This window comes from Mustelus asterias, chromosome 21 (genome assembly GCF_964213995.1).
Source record: "Mustelus asterias chromosome 21, sMusAst1.hap1.1, whole genome shotgun sequence".
NCBI lineage: Eukaryota > Metazoa > Chordata > Chondrichthyes > Carcharhiniformes > Triakidae > Mustelus > Mustelus asterias.
Window position 1 is genome coordinate 48,928,790 of NC_135821.1, and position 24,329 is coordinate 48,953,118.

Sequence of the window (24,329 nt, forward strand, 5' to 3'; positions counted from 1 at the left end):
CAACAGGATGCCTCACTAAATTTGGCCTTTGAGATCCCATCTTGGACGTGTTTTTGTTAAACTTCAAACAGACTTTATCATTTTTGATATATTCCTGTCTGTTTTATTTTGTTCTTAGTATTTATAATCTGACGATTCAAATTTGACATCCGTACCTTCCAATGTTGATTTGTGGTTTTGATGTTTTACAGATGACTGGGGCAGCGATTCAGCACTCTCCTGAAGAATGAAGATGGACTCCGTACAGTTTTAACACAATGAAGGGATACAATGGAAGTCGTAGCCAGTCACAGCACTCTTCTGCGCACACATGCCACTGTATGCCTGAGGATTGCGATCATTCCCATGATTACTTACATCACAGTCAAGACCCTCGGCAGACTTATATGCTTAGCCCTACAGAATCCTGTTCAATGGACCATCACTACTGCATGTCCAGGAGTACTATGCCCTCTGAATGTGCTGCAGTGCCACTTAGCATGACTGAGCAGATGTCCTCCAGCAGTACTTTTCCCAGGATGCACCATAACCCACAGTACGAATCTTGCGACGACTGCATGGCTGCCACTCACACAGCCAGCAAGATCAACCGGCTGCCGCCCAACCTGCTGGACCAGTTTGAGAAGCAGTTGCCTCTCCACCACGATGGGTTTCACACGCTTCAGTACCAGCGGGCAAGTTCAGCGGAGCAGCGAAGTGAAAGCCCCAGCAGGATCCGGCACCTGGTTCACTCTGTGCAGAAGCTTTTCGCCAAGTCTCACTCCCTGGAAGCCCCTTCCAAGGGAAACATAAACGGTACAAAGGTGGAGGGAAGAGGTGGGGACAGCTACCATCACCATCCGCACCACCAACATCACCAGCACCATCATCAGTCAAGGTCAACAAAGAGGAGCAAAAGCAAGGAGCGCAAATCTGACTCTAAGCACAGAGCTAAGATAACCGGCTGGTGGAGCTCGGATGACAACCTGGACAGTGACAGCAGTTATATGGTGGCCACAGGAGCCAGTAGGCACTCTATGGAACAGACCACCCAGTACTGTACAGAACCCATCGAAAGTGCCTGCAGAGACCTGACCCTGAAGAGCTTAAAAAGCAGCAGTGAAGGGAAATGCTCAGCCTGTGCAGCTATGCCAATGTTGGCTGATTCACAACACATGAAAAGAAGTATGTGGTCCACTATGACGGTAAACCAGGCCAGAGAGGCCTATCCTGGCTCGGGATTGAGCCAAGACAAAGCTTCAATGCTGCAGGATACCAAGGCACAAGAAAGGGCTTACCATTATCTTCAGGTAAGCAATTGTCAGCATTAGAAATGAGCTGTATCGTCAAAACACAAATACCGTGAATGTTTTCTGCATCATTCAAGGTCTTGCTTCCAGCTGTCTATTTCCCACATGGCTTCCCTCAAATTAGTTTTAATTAGCATAATATTGGAGACGTACGCAACTGAATTTGACTTTTGGAAACTTCCTCGATATGAATATTGAATCAGATTATGTTAATGTGTTCACTTAAAGTTTTACTTTAGTTTATTTATTAGTGTCACAAGTAGGCTTACATTAACACTGCAATGAAGTTACTGTGAACAACCCCTAGTCGCCACACGCTGGCACCTGTTCGGGTACACAGAGGGAGAATTTAGCATGGCCAATGCACCTAACCAGCACGTCTTTCAGGGAAACCGGAGCACCCGGAGGAAACCCACGCAGACACGGAGAGAATGTGCAAATTCTGCACAAATAGTGACCCAAGCCGGAATCGTACCTGGGTCCCTGGCGCTGTGAGGCAGCAGTGCCAATCACTGTGCCACCCACGTATAGCACCTCCTTCAGGGGTCCTCTGCTGTATTCCATAAAGGAGATGAGACAACAGCAAATCGTGATGAAAATTCCTATTTGGAAATCCGCATGAATCCCTCTTATTCAAACAATTGTATTTACACCCTAGAATTGGAGGCCTCACTGCAATTAATACCACACTAGAATTGACATTACAGATCGTTGTTGTATTGCAATTCAGGGATTGAGTTGTGTTCTGCTGCAGCATAGAAAAGCATACATTTTCTGTGGTATAGATTTGTAGACCTATCCTGTTATCAACAGCGCTCACCACATCACATTTGCTTGTGTGCACCTTATTTTCCATTGGCCCCGTAAGAGGTTCCGCTGACCTTACCATTACCATTGTAGGATAACAAGAGGAAAGCAAAATATTTGATGCCATCCCGTAAACAGACCAGCAACGTTTGTGTGCACCAACATCAATATATTTAAACAGACTGATCAATATTCTGCAAAATGGTTCTTTGCACGGTGGAATTAGATAAGGATAGCAGACATAACGCAAAGCTTAAGCATGTAATTTAAAAAATGACTTATTGAACCCTCCAACTTAATGATGAAAATTGTATTGATTTAGAATTCACTGAAATTGAATTACTCCACTTAATAATTAAAATTGCTACATGTGTGCTGCTGTATACACCCTTCATTTTATTCCATTATATTTCATTTATATTTTAAATATTGCAAATGTTTGTTTAATTCTCGCACACATGCTGTTGTGAGCAGTAAATTTCATTTTATCTTCTCAGCGGCACACTTGAGAGACCAGAGAAATTGCGCTTCACGCCAGGTATAACCATGTTCGCTTATACACCAGGCTCCCTTTGGGAAACACGCCTGATACAGCTTAGAAGCAAGAGTTACTGCCAGCAGTGTGGGGTACGGGAAAAAAGAGAAACTATTCAAGTTCCTTTGCTGCATAAATATCATGCAAGGCATGAGATACATGATACATGCACATGCATTTATAATGTACCTTCTATGTGGAAAAATATCCATAGGCACTTCAGAGGGGAAGAAATGGGGAGAGGAGATGGATTAGATGCCAAGCAAAGAAGGAGATATTAGGGCTGTGGGAGTGGTGGGGGGGTGGTGACCAACAGCTTGGCAAAAGAAATGGTTATTAATCATAGAATCCCTACAGTGCAGAAGGAGGCCATTTGGCCCATCAGATCTGCACGGACTCTCTGACACAAGATCCCACCCAGTCCCGTTTTCCCATGACGCCATGTATTTACCCCACTAATCCCCCGAACCTACACATCTTGGGGCACTAAAGGGCAGTTTAGCATGGCCAATCCATTTGGACAAAGGAGGGTCTTCAAACAGGAGGAAGAGATGAAGGGAATTTTCGAATGTGGGACCCAGGCAAGCAGAAGGCATGGTTAAGCAATGGGAGGAAGATGCAGAAAAGGCATCAGAGAACTTTGTGAGGGTTTGGGTACTAGTGGAGATTACAAAGATTGGGAATATCGCGACCAGTGATCAACACAACATTGAGAATTTTAGATTTTAGCCAGCAGGGGGGAGTGAGCCATGAAGGTCAGAGAGGTCAGGTGAAAAAGATGAGCCGAATGTGGTGCGGGTTGTAATTGGCTGAAATCTATGTTAGGTGCAGGATGGGAAAACAGTGGTGAGGGTCCTCAAAATGAAGAGATTCTACCAAAAACATTAAGTCATCTGTAATGTCAGCAAATACTGAATGACCATCTGCATGTTTCCAGCATGGGCATTGACCAGAAACTGAACTGGGCTAGCCATATAAATACTGTGGCTGCCAAAGCAGGTCAAAGGCTAGGAATCCTGTGGCGAGTAACACATCTCACTCTTCAAAGCCTGTCCACTGCCAACAAGGCAAAAGTCAGGAGTGTAATATTCTCCACTTGCCTGGATGAGTGCAGCTCCAACAACACTCAAGGAGCTCGATACCATCCAGGACAAAGCAGCCGTTTGATTGCTACACTTTCCACAAACATTCACTCCTCCATCACTGATAAACAGTAGCTGCAGTGTGTACATCTACAAGATGCACTGCAGGAACTCAGTAAGGTTGCTTTAGACAGCACTTTCTAAATCCATGACCATTACCATCTAGATGGACAAGGGCTGCAGATACCCGGGAACACCACCACCTGGAGATTCCCCTCCAAGCCATTTCCTGATCTGGAAATATATCACCATTCCTTCACTGTCATTGGGTCAAAATTCTGGTATCACCTCCTTAACAGCACTGTGGATGTCCCTACAGCTCAGGGACAGCAGCGATTCAAGAGGGTAGCTCACCACAGCCTTCTCAAGAGCAACGAGGGATGAGCAATAAATGCTGGCCTAGCCTGTGACACCCATATCCCATAAATGAATGAAAAAAAGTTCTGTGCAATTGGCAGAAAAGATCAGAAAGTCAGAGCAGTCACTCGAGCAATATTTTCCTGCAGCCCAGCCATTTCAACAATCATAGAATCATAGAAATCATCATAGAAACCCTACAGCGCAGAAGGAGGCCATTCGGCCCATCGAGTCTGCACCAACCACAATCCCACCCAGACCCTACCCCCACATATTTTCCCACTAATCCCTCTAACCTACGCATCTCAGGACACTAAGGGGCAATTTTTCACCTGGCCAATCAACCTAACCCGCACATCTAATGGATTTCTGGCCTCTCAGCTAAGAATACATAATAAGGCTTGAATGAAAGTCCACAAATCCATTAGAATCTTAAAAGCAGATGAGTCCCAGAAAAAAAACATTGCTTGATTGACATTGGTCTGCCCCTCTGATCTTTTTGGTCAATTGTACAATGTTTAATTACACACAAGGTAAAGGGGTTGGAGTTTCAAGTGTTTACAGCTTCTGCTGTTGATAATAAAGACTGTGGATGATTGATTATTGGCCTGAAGTTAAAAGTTGTTTTTTAAAGAAAGTGAAAAGTGATCAATGAATGAGTTTTTTCAAAAAACATGTTTTACATCTCTGATTGTCACTGAGGGGTTAATTGGTTCAATGCAGTTTCGAGTGGGTGAATGGGCATGGAGGTGCCACAGTCAGACATTGAGGGGTAAGACGGGCTATGGATGCTGATGGGCCATAAAGTTTGGTTTTTGGGGAGACACAGAACTTTTTTTCATTCATTTATGGGATATGGGTGTTGCTGCCGAGACCAATGTTTATTGCCCATCCCTAGTTGCTGTTGAGAAGGTTGTGGTAAGCTGCCATTTTGAACTGCTACTTCCCCTGTAGGGGGCACTCACAGTGCCGTTGGGGAGATAATGCCATGATTTTGATCCAAAGACTGAAGAAATGGTGATATATTTCCAAATATGGATGGGGCATGGGGATTGTGTGGAAGTTGAGGGGTTGTAAGGGATAAAGGTGAGGGAGCCCCACCTTTTTCATTAACGTCCCACAGCACTGAAGCGGCCCTTTTAACTTGCCCGCATTGGCACCTGGCAGCCCCTGTGGCTGCCTCTGAACTTTGTCCCCAGTCCACCAGCCTGACCACAGCCTGCAACTGTCCCCCAACCCCCGGAATGAAAAACCCTACTTAACTGGCACCTTCCCCTGAGGCAATGGGTAGGCCGAGGTGGGAATTTTCCCAACTCCCGCTACCCACCTTGAGAATGTAAATCCAAGCCATTAGTCTGAGCTTTTGCAAAGAAAAGACTCAGTAGAAAATTGTCAACAATGAGATGAAGGAAAGAAATCACAGGAGGGGCATTATCGAACTGAATGAGGAGCAGCTGTGGAGGAAAAACTTGGGAGAGGCCGTTCCCATACATGAAGGTGGCACAGTGGTTAGCACTGCTGCCTCACAGCACCAGGGACCCGGGTTCAATTCCGGCCTTGGGCCACTGTCTGTGTGGAGTCTGCACATTCTCCCCGTGTCATCATGGGTTTCCTCCGGGTGCTCCGGTTTCCTCCCACTGTCCAAAGATGTGCAGGTTAGGCCGTGATTAAATTGACCCTTAATGTCAGGGGGATTAGCAGGGTAAGCATGTGGGGTTACGGGAATAGGGTCTGGGTGGGATTGTGGTCGGTGCAGACTCAATGGGCCAAATGGCCTCCTTCTGCACTGTAGGGATTCTAGTGATTCACTGAGAACATGGCGGCATTGGAATCGATCTTAGACGAGATCATTTAAATTGTTTTTAACCCCTTACAAATATACTTCTTTCTATTTTCCATAATTATTTCCTCAAAACTAAATCATCTCGAGTCCTATTCTCAACCAATTTGAAGAAATGGTCAGCGTGATCTTCCCAAATCAGATTGATTGATGATCCTGTAGCTCTGAAGGAGACAATAAGCTGCATTGCTACAGTCTGTGTGCCTGCATCAGAACCTAAGCTATAACCTGATACGAATCATCGCAGAACAGATCACTGCACTGAGGACTGAAATCGTTAGCAAGGATCATTATTTTAATAAGGGACAAAGTGCTTCATTTACAGTTAGAAACCCTCCAGCGCAGTTATAATATTTATAGTCTGCTCTTAATTTGTTCATACCAGAAATAGGCACACTCTAGAAGGACGACGCAGAGCAGTGCGATCAATCAGCATGAGGAATCGAAGCTTTCAGTCAGTCTGTGCAGTGACTTGATGGAGTTTCTCAGTGGGTTTTTCTCTGTCATCTTTTTGTCATGTTTTTGTTATTTTGACACTGGGAAAGGAACATTTCCTCTCATATTTTCCAACCACCATCACCACCTTGCATCCTACCTCAGTAATAAACCTTAACCACACACCAACTCCCAGCACTCCCCATCCCCCACCTCACTCCAGCCTCAAAGAGCAATTTCCATTTCCCAGATCAACCAGTCTTGTGCCCTTCATGAGTGTGATTTCTAATTTAGTGCTGGTGTTTGTGCTGATTTCTGTGCCGCTTTGTGGCGTGGACTAGTACTGGGAACAGGATTTGGACTGCGTAACCTCCCAGTTTGAACATTTACCGCTTTCGAGATACGGAAGGTTTTATCCTCGCAGTCTCAGTTGGACTCGAACCTATTTAGAAGAGTTACATTGTGGAAAAATATCACAAAGAGTAAGGACATGGAGCGGGATTTTCCAGCCCTTCTGAGCAACAGGATCTTCCAGTCCTGCTGAGCAGCAGGATCTTCCAGTCCTGCTGAAGGCAACCCCCTGCGGCAAGACAGGCAAGCCACATCAAATGCCGTAGATCATTGGCGGGACTGGAAGATCCCACTGGTGCACAATGGCACTGCCATCGGAAAACATGCCATGGGGGTGGGGGGGGTCGAGGCTGGAAAATCCCACCCGACTGTTCACCATATTAATCCTCATCCATTTAGTAGTCTTGTTCTTCCAATATAAAATCCTATAGCATCTTGAATATTTCATATCCATTTGCTTCTGTCACTGTTCCATGTGATGATCACCCTTTAAGTAAAAGATTCCTTCCCCACAACTATGTTTAAATTTGCATTTCACTCAATTAAAAATTATTTTTGAAGATCATAAGTTTGAAGAAATCTTACTGATCACCAGAATAAGCAATGGAAACTAATTGAGCCAAGTGGGTGGGTTTTGAGCGCCAGAAGAACACATTAATGCAATCCTACTGCTTTGTAAAACTATTATCCATTTATTCAACTGATTCTAGATTTTGTTTAATTACTGGAAGCAATTTTGAAACATAGACCGGAATTTTACAAACACCCATGGGACGGTGGCCGAAGGTGAGGATGAAATGGAGGATAGGGTTGTAAAATTGAGTGCCACCTCTATATAAGTGCCAGTCCTGCACCAACTGCAGTGATGGGGAGGCATTGGACAGTCCATTTGCTCTTGGGCCAGTTGAAGCCCTTAAGAGGCTTACGGCCTCTTCCTGCCACTGCTGTAACCTTACCCGCAGTGGGTGAGGCCCACATCTGGTCACCAGGCTGGCAGGTAAGATCTGTTGAGCCTTGATGGCAGGCTAAGGGGATTTGCCTCCTTAATGGACCCCTATACCTATCAAAGCTCTCCCCCACCCGAGAAGTTGCAAACCTTGCATTCCCAGTTGACACTTTCAACCATGCCCCCTACTCCGTCACACTCTCACCTGGGCCTGCAAGATTAGCCCTATCACGACTCCAAACACACCTTACATCCTGGTTCCAATGCTGAGTACCTTCCTCTTGATCTCACTGCAGTCCCAGCAGTGGCCACTGCTCCCGGTGTCACTGCTGTGCCAATGTTCTCAGGCTCTTCCTCATTCACCCCGTGACAGTGAGAGAGATAATCTCCAACAACAGTCAGTCTGAAGAGCTACTGTAGTTACAGCTTAAATGTGAACACTGCAATCAACTATAACACTCGACAAAACTCCATATAGATATTGGGGGCGGAGAATTGAGTTTGAGTACTTATTCCTTATTGCACAGGTTGGGTTATGCAATAGCTTTTCATATTAATTGACTGGAACACTTTTTTTCCCTGTCACAAGGTGACTTAGGACCCAGGGAAAGCAGAGTGGGAGAAAGCTGGGATCATGTCGGATAATTAGGGCGGCACGGTAGCACAGTGGTTAGCACTGCTGCTTCACAGCTCCAGGGTCCTGGGTTCGATTCCCGGATTGGGTCACTGTCTGTGTGGAGTTTGCACATTCTCCTCATGTCTGCGTGGGTTTCCTCCGGGTGCTCCGGTTTCCTCCCACAGTCCAAAGATGTGCGGGTTAGGTTGATTGGCCAGGTTACAAATTGTCCCTGAGATGCGTAGTTAGAGGGATTAGCGGGTAAATATGTGGGGGTAGGGCCTGGGTGGGATTGTGGTCGGTGCAGACTCGATGGGCCGAATGGCCTCCTTCTGCACTGTAGGGTTTCTATGATTTCTATGAACTCAGAAATGACAAAGGCAAAAGGTAGAATGGGGAACAAGTTTAGTATCTCAGTTTTCCCATTGTATATTCTGTTTATTGCAACTTGCTGATAACTTGGTAGGTGTCTTCCCCTGCTGCTTTGTGCTGTTTCAACAAAAAGGAAACAGCCGTCATACATCTTGAAAATGCTGACCATCTGATTGATGGGTATAACTTACGTGATGGCCTAAAAACTGGATTGTGCCTGAATGGGGCATGATCTCAGGGCTGCGCATACAGCGAATGCTCAATGAGGTTGCCAGCAGGACTGAGGCAGATTGGCAACCCCAATGACCCCAGTAATTGCCCTTTTGTAACTTTCATGGAGACCTGTACCACTGACAACACATGCCCCTGGCTGAAACAAGACTGAAGCCTCTTTTCCATGCAATTCAGGGCTCTAATGTTTATTAATGTTTTCAAAATGGACTAGTCAGACCAGGAAAGCAATTAATGTCACAAATCTCCCAAGAGCCTGAAGAAGTTCAACATTTAACTGCAGAGGTGTCTTCACAAACTGAGCGAGCGATTTGGCTGTTTCTCACAGACTGTATACAATTGTACTTATTAGTTTATTATTTATTAGTGTCACAAGTATCCTTACATTAACACTGCAATGAAGTTACTGTGAAAATCCCCTGGTCGCCACACTCCGGAGCCTTTTCGGGCACACTGAGGGAGAATTTAGCATGGCCGACGCACCTAACCAGTATGTCTTTGGGACTGTGGGAGGAAACGGGAGCATCTGGAGGAAACCCCACAGACACAGAGAGAAATGCACATTCCACACAGTGACCCAAACGTGTCCCAGGCGCTGTGAGGCAGTGGTGCAAACCACTGTGCCATATAATTATAGAACACTCTTGGCAACTTAAAGTGACACCTTGGTGGGACATTCAGTAGGCCTGCTCTACCCATGTGGACTGGCATTCATCTCAGGAAAGATCAGAGTATATTTTTTTAAATTGTCGAACCTGAAGTAGGAAAATACCACCAGTGCTGACCGACCACCCGTCCATCTTGTAACGCCCTCCAAGACCCTAGCTGGATGCCAGTTCTGGCATTATTGACATTCCTGAGGCTGAGGATGGGCAAGCTGTTACTGGGCACAGATATCCTGCCTGGACCTCGCCTGTCAGATTTCAATGAGGCAAAAAGCTTCAGAATGGCAGCTCTTTTTCAGTTGATTTGATTTATTATTGTCACACGTGCTGGGATACAGTGAAAGGTATTGTTTCCTGTGCACTATACAGACAAAACATACCATTCACAGAGTACGTCGGGGAAAATGAAAGGAGACAGCGCAGAATATAGTGTTGCAGTTACAGATTGGGCGTGGAGAAAGATCCGCTTAATATAAGGGAGGACCATTCAAAAGTCTGCCAGCAGCAGGGAAGAAGCTGTTCTTCAGTCTTGAGTGGCATGGTGGCATAGTGCTTAGCACTGCTGCCTCACAGCGCCAGGGACCCGGGTTCAATTCCAGCCTCAGCTGAATGTCTGTGTGGAGTTTACACATTCTCCCCGTGTCTGCATGGGTTTCCTCCAGGTGCTCTGGTTTCCTCCCACAGTCTAAATATGAGCAGGTTAGGTTGATTGGCCATGATAAATTGCCCCTTAATGTCAGGGGGATTAGGAGGGTAAATGTGCAGGGTTACGGGGATAGGACAGGATCTGGGTGGGATTGTTGTCGGTGCAGGCTCGATGGGCCAAATGGCCTCCTTGTGCACTGTAGATTCTATGGGTCAGTTGTTACGTGATCTCAGACTTTTTCCCAATGGAAGAAGGTGGAAGAGAGTATGCCCGGGGTGCACGGCATCCTTGATTATACTGGCTGCTTTTCAGAGACAGCGGGAAGTGTAGGTGGAGTCAATGGATGGGAGGCTGGTTTGTGTGATGGACTGGGCTACATTCACAACCAGTTGCAGTTTCTTATGGTCTTAGTCAGAGCAGGAGCCATACCAAGGTGTGATACATCCAGAAAGAATGCTTTCTATGGTGCATCTGTAAGAACTGGTGGGAGCCGTAACAGCCATGATGAATTTCCTTAGCTTCCTGTGAAAGTAGAGACCAGCAGCTGTCACTGTTTTTGCAAAAATGTAGCTTATCAATAAAATATCAAAAGAACATCACAGACATTTCGAAATGACCATTACTGAAAGTGTAATGATATTAACGTTTTCTACATCGATCATATCGCATTATGTCAAAGTGCTTCAATATCTGACGCCAATACTAAATGCCAACCAGTGCCCTTGGCACATCAGATACCAGCAGGTCTCAAGCGAACCCTTAGGGTGGGATTTTACGGCTGCGCTCGTCCCAAATCCAGAAAATCCCGCCCAAGGTCAATGAACCTTTGCACAGTCCACCCCCCACCTGCTACGATTCACATGTCAGGCAGGATGGGAAAACTTCCCCCCTGTAATGTTGTAAAAGCACCTTTCTGTCACATGGCGTGGACCCACACTTTGGAACTGAGTACTCAGAACATGGATGGTTAGAGATGAACATAAAGCATGCATCTGATTATAAAACCCTTACTGGGAAATTCAGAGGGCGCTAAAATAAAAGACTGCTATTCTCGGTTCAAAAGAACTATGCAAATAAATTGTTCATTTACTTCGACTACACCCCAAGATCGTCTGTCCCAATTGTTTTTTTGCCATTTATTTCCAGTTGAAGGCTTTCTGTGTCTGCGCTACTATATACATCACAGCAAGCTGTCAGTAAAATGCAGCAAATTCAGACTTTTACCAGAAAATCCCAGAATCTACATTCACACAGCAGACACAGTACACACAATCTAAATTTATGTCACGTCTAAAATAACAGTCTTTCAAATACGACGAAAGTACCAAGTAGGTTAGAGATTAGCTGACACATACGGTGGATGCATGATGGTTGATGTACAGTATAAATTGCAAACAGTAACTTTAAACAATGAGAAAGCCAAAATAGATGTTTAAGTAAACACATTTTGGTCTGTGAATTCAAGGGAGGAATGCCAATGAATTCTGCTATTCAAGATTGGCAGTAGATGCAGTTCAATGGGATTAAACAGATATGGTTCTTGGATGAAAATGACCATGTGCAAGGTCATACATTATTCATCCACACTGTCACAATCTCCAAGTTGTCATGAAGGGAGATATCTGTACCTACGCTGATTTTTTTTTTTGTTTGTTCGCGGGATGTGGGCATCGCTGGCTGGGTCAGCGTTTATTGCCCATCCCTGAGGGCATTTAAGAGTCAACCACATTGCCGTGGGTCTGGATTCACATGTAGGCCAGACCAGGTAAGGACGGCAGATTTCCTTCCCTAAAGGACATTAGTGAACTAAATGGGTTTGTACGACGATCGACAATGGTTTCATGGTCATCATTAGACTTTTAATTCCAGATTTTTATTGCATTCAAATTCCACCATCTGCCGTGTTGGGGTTTGAACCCAGGTCCAAAGAGCATTACCCTGGGTCTCTGGATTACTAGTCTAGTGATAATACCATTACACCACTGCCTCCCCACATTTCTTAGTCTTTTTTTTTGTTTTCAATTTACACGTTTAAGCATCTAAGGTTCAACATTATTCTGAATGGAGGGAGGGGTTGCTCTATTTAGTCTCTCCCTTCTCATGTAACAGTTTCATTATCTGAGCATTGCTAATGTTAATGCCACGGTATCACTATGGAGCAAAGCAAGGCGGCAAGTCCCAAGAATTAACTCAGCCGGTATGGCAAAGGTGCAGCAGAGATTGGGCATGAGTTTGCTTGGTTATGTTGAACATAATTATCATATCCAGAATGAAGAAATGCCATTCAGCCCATCAAGCTTGCTTGATCCAATGGCCTGAGATGATTCTCGTCTCCTGGATTTCCCATCACGTACCATCTGTTCATTTCCTCACCCCTCACAAAAATATCAAACAATGTTCATAATATTTCTCTGACCATCAATATTCATTTGCACCAGATATCAATCCACCTGCTTTCTGAAGGTAAATAGTTAACTGCTTTGGGAGTTTGTTGCACATATAACCATCCTGTAGGAGGGAAAAAAACATTTTATGATCTGTACTCCCTAAATAAGACCATAAGACATAGGAACAGGAGTAGGCCATTCGGCCCCCAGAGCCTGCTCCGCCATTTGATAGGCACATGGCTAATCCGACATTCTTCCTGTCCATTTTCCTGCCCTTTCCACATAAACTTTGATTCCCTTAATGATCAAAAGTCTATCTCAGCCTTAAATATACACAAGGATTCTGTCCCTTCAGCTGTCTGTGGCAAGGAGTTCCAAAGACACTCAACCCTCTGAGAGAAGAAATTGCTCATCTCAGTCTTAAATTAGCAGCCCTATACTCTGAGACCATGCACTCTGGTCCGAGACTCTCCCATGAAGGGAAACATCCTCTCAGCATTTACCCTGTCAAGTCCCTTAAGAATCCTATATGTTGCAATGAGATCACCTCTCGTGGGCTGAACTGTTGTAGCCTTTGTGGTGCAGAAATACCCATAGTGTCCTATGACCTCTAGTTCTAAGGTGGTCTTGGGGCGCAATGGGTCGCATCCCTACCTCTGAGCCAGAAGCTCCAGGTTCAACTCCTGCTTCAGGGCTTGATGGCCATAATGCAGCCAAGCAGGTTGATTATCAACCGACAAATCTCCCAATATGCCAAGGCAGGTGGTGAGAGTGGGAGAGACATCTGGACAGCTAATGCTTGATGTAGAATGGCAACCCTGAAGCTATAGCCTCTGGCTTCAGGCCAGTGACTTGTTCCGAGAAAAGCAAGCTAAGGAGATAGATGTAAGCATGTGGTTTGTCTGCCTCATGCATCTTTAGATGTGGGGAGTGTTCGAAGTGTCTTATTCTAAGCTCATTCTTCAACCTAGTTTAACTTCAACCTCTTCAACAATTTCCATTTTCTTATAGAACCTATTCAAGTCTCTTCTCATTCTTTTCTTCAACTAAAATCCTTTCAACATTTCTTATAATTTAGTCCTTTCAGCCTGGAATTCCCTGGTCGCTCTTCTCTGAAGAATTTCAAATCGAATTTGTATTTCCTTTTGAAATAAGTTGGCTAAAATTGCCTTTGTGTTCTAATCTCTTTATCAAATCATTGTTATCTAAGCCTTGCTATGCATTTTTTAAAGGCAGACTATTGTCCATTACATTCCATGTAAATAAATTCTATTTCTCTCCCAATCCATTTGAAATCTGCCCCAGGTTCAGCTAAACTAAATAAGTGACTGTTATTTGCCTCAGGGCAATGCCTTGACAAATCCGAGTCAAGCTGCCTAATTTAAATTTCAAACGATGCTCAGCAGTTAACTTTCAGTCACCATCAACTGGTGCATTCTCCTTGGCAACAGCTCTACCAATCAGAGTCCACTTGCCAATCAGTCAGCACGGTCTTCTCATATGGTATAAATTTGTTGTTTCACTGATTTTACAGTGACATTTCACTGTAACGTCCAAGTGAGTGAGAAGCACAACTGACACCCTCTCACCATAAATCCAATAGCTTTATTGCCAAAACCTTAAACTTTGAAAACAATAGAGCATGGGTGGTACAGTCGTTAGCACTGCTGCCTCACAGTGCCAGGGACCCGGGTTCAATTTGTGGCTTGGGTCACTGCCTGTGCGGAATCTGCACTTTCTCCCCGTGTCCGCATGGGTTTCCTCCGGATGCTCCGGTTTCCTCCCATGGTCCAAAAGACGTGCTGGTTAGGTGCATTGGCCATGCTAAATTCTCCCTCAGTGCACGCGAACAGGTGCCGGAGTGTGACGACGAGGGGATTTTCACAGTAACTTCATTGCAGTGTTAATGTAAGTCTACTTGTGACACTAATAAATAAACTTTAAAAATGAGTGATTTCAAACGGACAGTTACCCCTAGTTAGTCATACGAGGTTGACTGTGGACCAACTGGATTCAATCTGTGTGGGATCGATCAGTTCCTGCGGGAATTCTCCTGTTGATAGTCTTGATCCCGAGCTATCTCCGGGAGAGTTTTTTTTAAGCCTGATTTTATACTCTGGCTGTGTGACAACTGCTCTCGTGCTCAATCCCACTGAACCACTCAATTGGCAGTTTCTGACTGGTTTCTGGGGTGCGTGGAAACATATTGCGAGAGCTGTCAGCTCATTTGTACAGAGGCTTTGCAGCAAATTTAATTAAAATCTTGAAGCATATTTTTGCATCAGAATGTCACAAGGCGTCCGCGGGTTACATCTGACTGACAGTTTTAACATAATGAAACACAGGAGGTGGGCCAGAGCTGAAGAAACCAGCTTGCATGCAGTCACCGTCCCTCACTTTGCATATGACAGTTTAGTGAAATCCGATTTGCTGTTATGTAGGTTGGACGGGCAATTGGAGTATAATCGCCCTTAACCATTGTTCTGAGCGAAAACCGCAAATGGAAGAGCATGATTAATGTGATGGTTGCCCTTCGGCAGTGCAGGCCTAAAGGAGAATAAGCATTTACTTATTGATGATTGAGAGACAAATGGTCTCTGGTGTGTTAAACAAGCAGCTTCAGACTCCGCCAACTGTTTACAGCGTTCGCTTCACCTCGGTTAGCACAAATTTGAAAATGAAAATTCCGAAGAAATTCAGAACGATTCAATCAAAGAGCAGCCCTCCCCCCAACCACCCCCAGCTGGACAAACAAGCGTGTGCTTCCAGCCGGGCAACTGGGACTTAGCAACAGTTTCCATCAACGGTGCCATTTATCATCATCTAATGCGTCTCGCACACCGCACTCCGATCCCTTCAAACAAAACATCCATTCCTCCACTTCGACAAACGAAGCTGATTATTAATGATTCAATTAAATTACGTTGCTTTGTAAAGAGGGAAGATTGAGAACCGTGCGAGCCTACAATTTAATATCTTTTTAATTTCAAACCATCATTGAAGAGGCTTGCACACATCACCTGAACTCCAGGATTAAATTACAGCTTATTATTCACTTTCAACCAACTATCATTTTGTATTGTGTGGAACCATATCTTAATAAGGAGGAAATCAAGCTAAGCATACACAAAAGCAAAGCGATCTTGATTAAGGACTGTGAGAGATTAATGTTTGTCTTATCCTCGCAGAATAATGCCAGCACCTGATTAACGGGAAGTCATAATGAGAATATAGCATTGCAATTCTATTACAGAAGTCTAATGGAGTTAAAGAGCCAATTTTAATTACCCCCCCTCCCCCCGAACTTCCATAAGGGGCAGCATGGTGGCATATTGGTTAGCACTGCTGCCTCACAGCGCCAGGGACATGGGTTCAACTCCCGGCTTGGGTCACTGTCTGTGCAGAGTCTGCATGTTCTTCCCATGTCTGCGTGGGTTTCCTCCAGGTGCTCCGGTTTCCAAAAGACGGACTGGTTAGGTACATTTGCTATGCTAAGTTCTCCCTCGGTGTACCCGAACAGGCACCGGAGTGTGGCGACTAGAAGATTTTCACAATAACTTCATTGCAGTGTTAATGTAAGCCTATTTGTGACACTAATAAATAAACTTCAACAGCCAAGGCATGCCGTGGGGCGGATGGGCACAGGTTTACCTTAGAGGCACCAGTCAGCCATGACTTTTACTCCAGGGTTTCGGTAGTTGTAAAGCCTCCGCCGCAGGCCTCATTTAGTAAATGTTGGTGGTCTCACAACACAGTTCAGACCCTAGTGATATATTAGCACACCATTGCATGTTCAACACTGAGGGCGGTCTCTACCGAACAGGCAACAACAACCCAGAAAGGGAGGGAAAGGTAAGTTATTCAAACGGGAAGATTTTTGACTGGGCAAGGGGGAGCAAGAGTTCTTTTCTGATTCTACAAGAAATCCAAGGGTCTCCCCTGTCCCAGGACTCCCCTCAATCCTTCCCCCAGTGGCAATTGCTTCCACAATCCCAACCTCTAGATTAATGTTTGTTGGGAACCACCCTAATCCATGGTGTGACCTACTCTTGCCTGCTCCTGTCTGCCAACACTACATCATTAACATCAGCTTCAGGTGAGAGTTAAACCTAGATTAGTCATAGAGGTTTACAGCGTGGAAACAGGCCCTTCGGCCCAACTTGTCCATGCTGCCCTTTTTTTTAAACCCTTAAGCTAATCCCAATTGCCCGCATTTGGCCTATATCCCTCTATACCCATCTTATCCATATAATTATCTAAATGCTTTTTAAAAGACAAAATTGTACCCGCCTCTACTACTACTTCTGGCAGCTTGTTCCAGACACTCCCCACCCTGTGTGTGAAAACATTGCCCCTCTGGACACTTTTGTATCTCTCCCCTCTCACCTTAAACCTATGCCCTCTAGTTTTAGACTCCCCTACCTTTGGGAAAAGATATTGACTTTCTACCTTATCTGTGCCCCTCATTATTTTATAGACCTCTATAAGGTCACCCCTCAGCCTCCTACGCTCCAGAGAAAAAAGTCCCAGTCTATCCAGCCTCTCCTTATAACTCAAACCATCAAGTCCCGGTAGCATCCTAGTAAATCTTTTCTGCACTCTTTCTAGTTTAATAATATCCTTTCTATAATAGGGTGACCAGAACTGCACACAGTATTCCAAGTGTGACCCTACCAATGTCTTGTACAACTTCAACAAGACGTTGTACAAGATTATTGAAATAGGGCATGGAAGTTAGAGTAATCCATGCCTCAGTTTGTTGTACCTGATACTTGCCCTGCCAGGTTTTCCTCTTGTTCCCAGTTAAAACGATTTCAGAGTCTTGTGTACAAAGAAGATACATATTGCAGCCAGATGATACATTTGCATGTTATAAGAATGACTGAACAGGGAACAAATGGATCCGGAGCAAGATTTCCTTCTCTAAAATCATTTTCAGATAAAAATGGAACTGCTTTCTGAAGAAATGGGGTGGCTGATGGGTCAAGGCTTCGATCAATTGCAAATAAAAAAGAGGTAATTGGAAAATGTATGTACCGTAGTCTAGTCCCATCAGTTATTCAGCTGCGAACAATCCAACAGCAACCTATATTTCACACAAATATGATTAAGACCTGTAAAATTTTTGAATCGCTTTTGCTGATATTTGACTGTGGATTCACTTCTTTCTGCATGGACCAGAATTGTATTTAAGATTTATGCATGGATCAGGAATTCTGCATATCGTGAGTTAGCTGGCTGTGATTAGTTAAATTAGAGTTTAGAACATAAGAACTCGGAGTAGGAGTAGGCCATCTGGCCCCTTGAGCCTGCTCCGCCATTCAATAAGATCATGGCTGATCTTTTCATGGACTCAGCTCCACTTACCCATCTGCTCACCATAATCCTTAATTCCATTACTGTTCAAAAATGTATCAATCTTTGCCTTAAAAACATTCAATGAGGTAGCTTCAACTGCTTCACTGGGCACGGAATTCCATAGATTCACAACCCTTTGGGTGAAGAAATTCCTCCTCAACTCAGTCCTAAATCTGCTCCTCCTTATTATGAGGCCATGCCCCTAATTCTAGCTTAACCTGCCAGTGGAAACAACCTCCCTGCTTCTATCTTATCTATTCCCTTCATAATCTTATGTTTCTATATGATCTCCCCTCATTCTTCTGAATTCCAATGAGTAGTCTCTCCTTATAAGCCAACCCTCTCAACTCTGGAATCAACCTAGTGAATCTCCTCTGCACCCCCTCCAGTGCCAGTATATCCTTTCTCAAGTAAGGAGACCAAAACTGTACACATTACTCCAGGTGTGGCCTCACCAGCACCTTATACAGCTGCAACATGACCTCCATGACCTCCATCCCTCTAGCAATAAAGGACAAAATTCCATTTGCCTTCTTAATTACCTGCTGCACCTGCAAACCAACTTTTTGTGATTCATGCACAAGGACACCCAGGTCCCTCTGCACAGCAGCATGCTGCAACTTTTTACCATTTACCACTGGGATCACAACTCATCTTGGATTGTACAAGTCTTCTTGAGGTAAATTGTAGCCGATGTGTGCATGTGCACAGGGGATTCTTGATGGCATTACTCACAGACACCATTCAGGAATTGAGTTGAAGCTAGGGCTTAATGTAAACATCCAAGAATTCGGGCTCTGAGTTTTGGGGTTGGGTGAGAAGCTTTTTTAAAATTTGTTCAAGGGATGTGGGTGTTGCTGGCTGGGCCAGCATTTATTGCCTATCCCTGAGGGCATTTTAAGAATCAACCACATTGCCATGGTCTGGAGTCACATGTCGGCCAGACCAGGTAAGAATGACAGATTTCCTTCCTGAAAGGACATTAGTGAATCAGATGGGTTTTTAACGATAATTGACAATGGTTTCATGGTCATCAGTAGACTTTTAATTCCAGATTTTTATTGAATTCAAATTTCACCATTTGCCGTGGTGAGGTTTGAACCCCGGTCCCCAGAGCAGTAAAGGTAAAGTTTATTAGTGTCACAAGTAGGCTTACATTAACACTGCAATGAAGTTACTGTGAAAATCCCCAAGTCACAACACTCCAGCGCCTGTTTGGATACACTGAGGAAGAATTTAGCATGGCCAATGGCACATCTCTCAGACTAGAAATAGGAAACAGGCTTGTTCCATTCACAATTGTTAACTCAATGGTAAATCAGTTTTAAAAGATCATGCTTACAATTTTGCTCTTCACATTAAATGGAGCCATGTATACAAGATTAGTACTCATGGCCAATCCACCTAACCGGCACATCTTTTGGACTGTGGGAGGAAACCGGAACACCCAGAGGAAACCCACGCACACACAGGGAGAAGGTACAGACTCCACACAGACAGTGACCCAAGCTGGGAATCGAACCCGGCTCCCTGGCTCTGTGAGGCAGCAGTGCTAACCATTGTGCCGCGTGCCTCCTCACCCTGGGCTTCTGGATTACGAGTCCAGCGACAACAGCATTACACCACCACACCTCCAAGTTGGATCTCCTGAAAACATGTGCTATATTTTAATAACCTAAATTAAATCGTAGATTACCTGTCTGGCACTTTTCTGAACACTGAGGTTATATGTGAACAGAGGCCTGAAGAATATCAGCAGGGAATGTTCAGGTGTACAGGCAAACTACAATAACAAAGTAAAGTTCAGCCCCTGGAGAGAATAGACCTTCGGAAGCAAATATTGGAAGGATTTGCAGTAGGGCATGGACAATTTTAGAGTTAATTGAATGATATTGGGTGGAATCTTGTGGATGCAATGGGGATCTCAGCTGTTGGCTGAAGAAGTGACAGCCCCATGTCACCTCCTTTCACGAATCCCCACTGCTTCTTGTTCCATTCAGGCATTTGACAAGGCCCAGGAAGTCCTGTCCAACAAAAGCTGCTGGCCAATCAGAGGCTGGCAGTTGAACAGCAGCATCATTGGGAGGTGGTGGCTGCTGCTGGTATGACACCTGAGGCCTAAAATGCTGACTGAATCCAAGACCAGAGGCTAAGTGATGGTGGAAGGACAAGGTGAGTGTCACTGGAGAGGGGGTAGGCATGGAGGGAGGTTAGCAGCAAGGCAGGGAAGTGACACTCAGTGGGCTCCCACCTTTCTAATGCCAACTGAGTCCTTCAATAAGCCGTTGTGTAGTAAGAGACCATTCAAATCTGTGAGTTTCCAGTAAGCAAAGATTTTATTCAAGCGTATGCTGGAGAGATCATCCTGGCTGCTTTCCCAAGGATCACTCTCTGAAACAAAGCCTGTGCCACAATTTTATAGTCCTTGGTTCTCACATAGCAAAACACTATTTTGGTATTGTCCTCAATCACTGATGTTGCTTTCGAAAATACATCACATCACGTAATCAATGAGTGGGTACTTGTACTGCAGCTGTCCCCTGTTATCAGCATTTGGCCTCAGGAGCTTATTTCACATCTTTGCCCTGTCTATTTCCTTCTGATGTTGCTGTCTATTTCCTTATCCCCAGAACACCATGTTTGCCCAAGCTGTGAAGGCCATTAAGTTTTATGGCTTGTGATTTTTATTCCCACATACTGGCTACATATGCCTGTAGTTGACTATGTTTCCTTTCATGCTTAGAAAGAGCTCTCATAACATCTTGGTTTATCTTGAAAGCTATGGATACACATCCTAATCAGTTATGCCACTACACAAGTACTGAGTGCCATTTTAACAAGAGGGCCCCTGGGAGCCTTCAAGCAATTTGGCACGGGTTTGCTTGTCATGCTCCCCCCATGCTAAGACCCGATGTTAACTACTGGGTTCATATCAGTGACAGTGGGATGCCAAGGCAGGAAGGATCCTCCCTATCACAGGCTTAATCAGTGTGGAGGTGGGAAGGTGACAGGTCCCCAACTGCCCAAGAAATCAGACAGCGTATGTGGAGAGAGAAGCAAAGTTAATGTGCTGAATTTTAACCGTGGAACTGACCGGGGAGGTGTCGGGAACACAAAACTTTCAGCAGTTCATTTGTCAGTAATTTTATAACTCAGTCACTGCATTTATACCTGGCTACTGTTTTTGTTTAACTAATTAAAACAGGTTAATGTGATGGCACATCTCTGTCCAATATTTATTTCATTTCCAGTGAAAGAGTGTCTGTTATGTCTCCCATATTTGCATCTGAAGGTCTTACAGGAAAGGCAAGTGTTGTTGGGGGTGATTTTTTTTATTCATTTGTGGAACATGGGTATCGCTGGCTGGCCAGCATTTATTCCCCATCCCTAGTTGCCCTTGACAAGGTGATGGTGAACTGCCTTCTTGAATCGATGCAGTCCATGTTCTGTGGGTTGACTCACATGATGTTAGAGAGGGAATTCCAGGATTTTGCCCCAGCAACTCCGAAGGAATAGCAATATGTTTCCAAGTCAGGATGGTGAGTGGCTTGGAGGGGAACTTGCAAGTGGTGGTGTTCTCATGTATCTGCTGCCCTTGTCGTTCTAGATGGAAGTGGTTGTGGGTTTGGAAGATGCTGTCTGAAGATCTTTGATGAATTGCTGCAGTGCACCTTGTAGATAGTACACACTGCTGCTACTGAGTGTCGGTGCTGGAGGGATTGAATGTTAGTAGATGTGGTGCCAATTAAGGGGGCTGCTTTGTCCTGAATGGTGTCAAGCTTCTTGAATGTTGTTGGAGCTGATTGAAGAGTTGCATCATGCTGCAGAAATGATGGAGAGTTATCTGTTGAATATGAAGACTGGTAGCATGGTTTCTGAGGGTAAGGGGAATTCGCTCATGACTCTGGGATGGAGAAGAAGGAATGAGAACTGATGGAATGGACTCGGTCCAGGGCTTGTCAACCAGGGTTAGAAGAAATCTTTGGTTGAGGACAAAGGGAGTTACATCAGAAGTGTTTCTTTCAATGTTGTTGCTGAACTTTAGTAAGATTTTACTATGACCATGCTTTCCAGTTTTACCGTACATTGAATCATAGAATCCCTTTCGTGCAAAAGTAGGCCATTTGGCCCATCAAATCTGCACCGACCCTCCAACAGAGCATCTGACCCAGGCCCTATCCCCGTAGCCCCACATGTTTACCTTGCTAATCCCACTAACCTACACATCTTGGGACGCTAAGAGGCAATTTAGCATGGCCAGTCCACATAACCTGCACATCGTTGGACTGTGGGAGGAAACCAGAGTAGCCGGAGGAATCGCATGCAGACCCGGGGAGAACGTGCAACTCATGATGAGGCTTCATTTCCCTTTAACAGACTCAAGATAATCAGTATAGTTTAACTTCAAACAATTTATTCAGAAAAATTTACAAAGACGTCAGGATAAGCACATAGTATTCAGGAGTCAGTCTGCTCTGTGTCTAACTCCCTGGACAGTAAGAAGTCTCACAACACCAGGTTAAAGTCCAACAGGTTTATTTGGTATCACGAGATTTCGGAGTGCTGCCCCTTCATCAGGGTCCTTCCACTCACCTGATGAAGAAGCAGCGCTCCGAAAGCTCGTGATACCACATAAACCAGTTGGACTTTAACCTGATGTTGTGAGACTTCTTCCTGGAATGTTGGTGCTGTGGAATGGCAGGTCTTAATGACTGCTGGTACCTGGGCTGCGATTATTAAGATGCTTGGCTTCAACGGCTGTGAAACCCATTCCATGGAAGATGATTCAAGAGAAAAATCTTCAGGACATACACACCGAACCACCCTGAATAGGGAGAGAACTAACTGACATTCTCGCTGTAATCTTTGGATCCTGCTTTGCAAACTGGGGAAAGGCTTGACTGAGAAGGTGAAGCATTTTCAACAATTTCACAGCTGTGACGATGATAAAAGTATTCAATATTTGAGATTTAAATAAATCTGGCAGGCAAGAAGAAGGACGATGAATATTCTAATGGCATTGCAGGATGTGGAGAAATGACGACTTCCCTACTTTTCTCAAGACACCAGTTGCACTTGCTGAATGTTGCATTTCAATGCTTGCTTTAGTGTCCATCATGGTCTCATTAACATAACCACTGACCCATTACTCTACACTGTTTCCTACGTAATATTCACTTGCACTTCAAAAGTGCTTAATTAGCTTTAAACGCTTAATGGTGTCTGGTGGTAGTAAGAGATATTGTATGGAAGTGAGTCTTTGGGCGAAATTTTCCCCCAAAATTTCTGTGTCATAAAGGCAAGAAAAATATGGTGAATTGTGCCGGTTTCTCCACATTGCAATCTTTTGACACTCAAGTCACTTTTTTGGAGAGCTGGGACTTTTGTACCGGCACTGAGGAGGTCAGGGCCAAAACACACTGGCGAGCAGCTGCAGAGAGCTCGAGCGCCATTTCCCAAGGGTGCCCCAATCTAACAGTGCATTGAGAGACCCCCTCCCATCCCCCATGGATATCGGATAACCCACGCTCTATCAGTGGCATGCTTCCCACCCCCCTGACATGGGTCAGCCATATTGGGGCATCAGTATCCTCCTGATGGGTGCCCCTGCCAGACCCCCAACATACCCCTCCCCCCCGCCCCCCCATCGTGACCCCCGGCATGCCCCACCCCCATCATGGCTCCCTCCATGATGCATCCCTGTATGATCCCCACCCATAGCCCCCACCCGTCATGGCGCCCACCCAGGTCCTACTGTCTGCCCCTGGCACACTGGCAGTGCTCAACTGGCACTGCCGGGCTGCCTGGCGGCCACTGCCAGGGTGTCCGGTGGGCATCATCAGGGTGTCCGGTGGGCACCGCCAGGTGGACACTGCCCAGCCGTTCCCCCAACCACCCGGGGCGGGCTTCAATGGCCTCCCAACTGCCCGGCATGACCATTGTGTCATGTCTGCGCTAGTGGAGACCAGTACTGGTTCTCGCAATTATGGCACTGCGCCCAAAGGCCAGAAGATTCCTTGCATTGGGTTTTGAACAGGCTATGCATATTTAAAGTAGCTTTTGAAGCCAAATCGGCTTTGCACCCTTTTCAGACAGGAAATGGATTGCGCCATTGGAGAGGTGCCGGGAACATAGCAAACCGCCTGGTGCCGGGCACCAATCAGATTTTGAGCATCACACACTAGTTTCCCAGCTCGCTGCGCTGTTCACCAGATGTGGAGAGGTGGTAAAGTCGCACCCGTGCTGTTTTATTTCTCTGGTGGAAGGGACTATTTTCAGATATGACAGAATTGGAGGAACTGGAATAATGGGGTACAGTCCTTACAGGAAGCAGCGAGGGAGAAATTACACT

At 45.1% G+C, this 24,329-nt stretch overlaps 1 protein-coding gene across 1 annotated transcript in view; it reads left to right on the forward strand.

Moving 5' to 3' along the window:
• Nucleotides 1-230: 230 nt before the first annotated feature.
• LOC144508953 (disks large-associated protein 2-like) overlaps nt 231-24,329 on the forward strand; it is a 123,088-nt gene continuing 98,989 nt past the window's right edge. Inside the window, exon 1 of the mRNA XM_078237170.1 lies at nt 231-1,289. Coding sequence (XP_078093296.1) covers nt 258-1,289 — 1,032 coding nt within the window. The 5' untranslated portion in view covers nt 231-257. The remainder of the gene's footprint in view (nt 1,290-24,329) is intronic.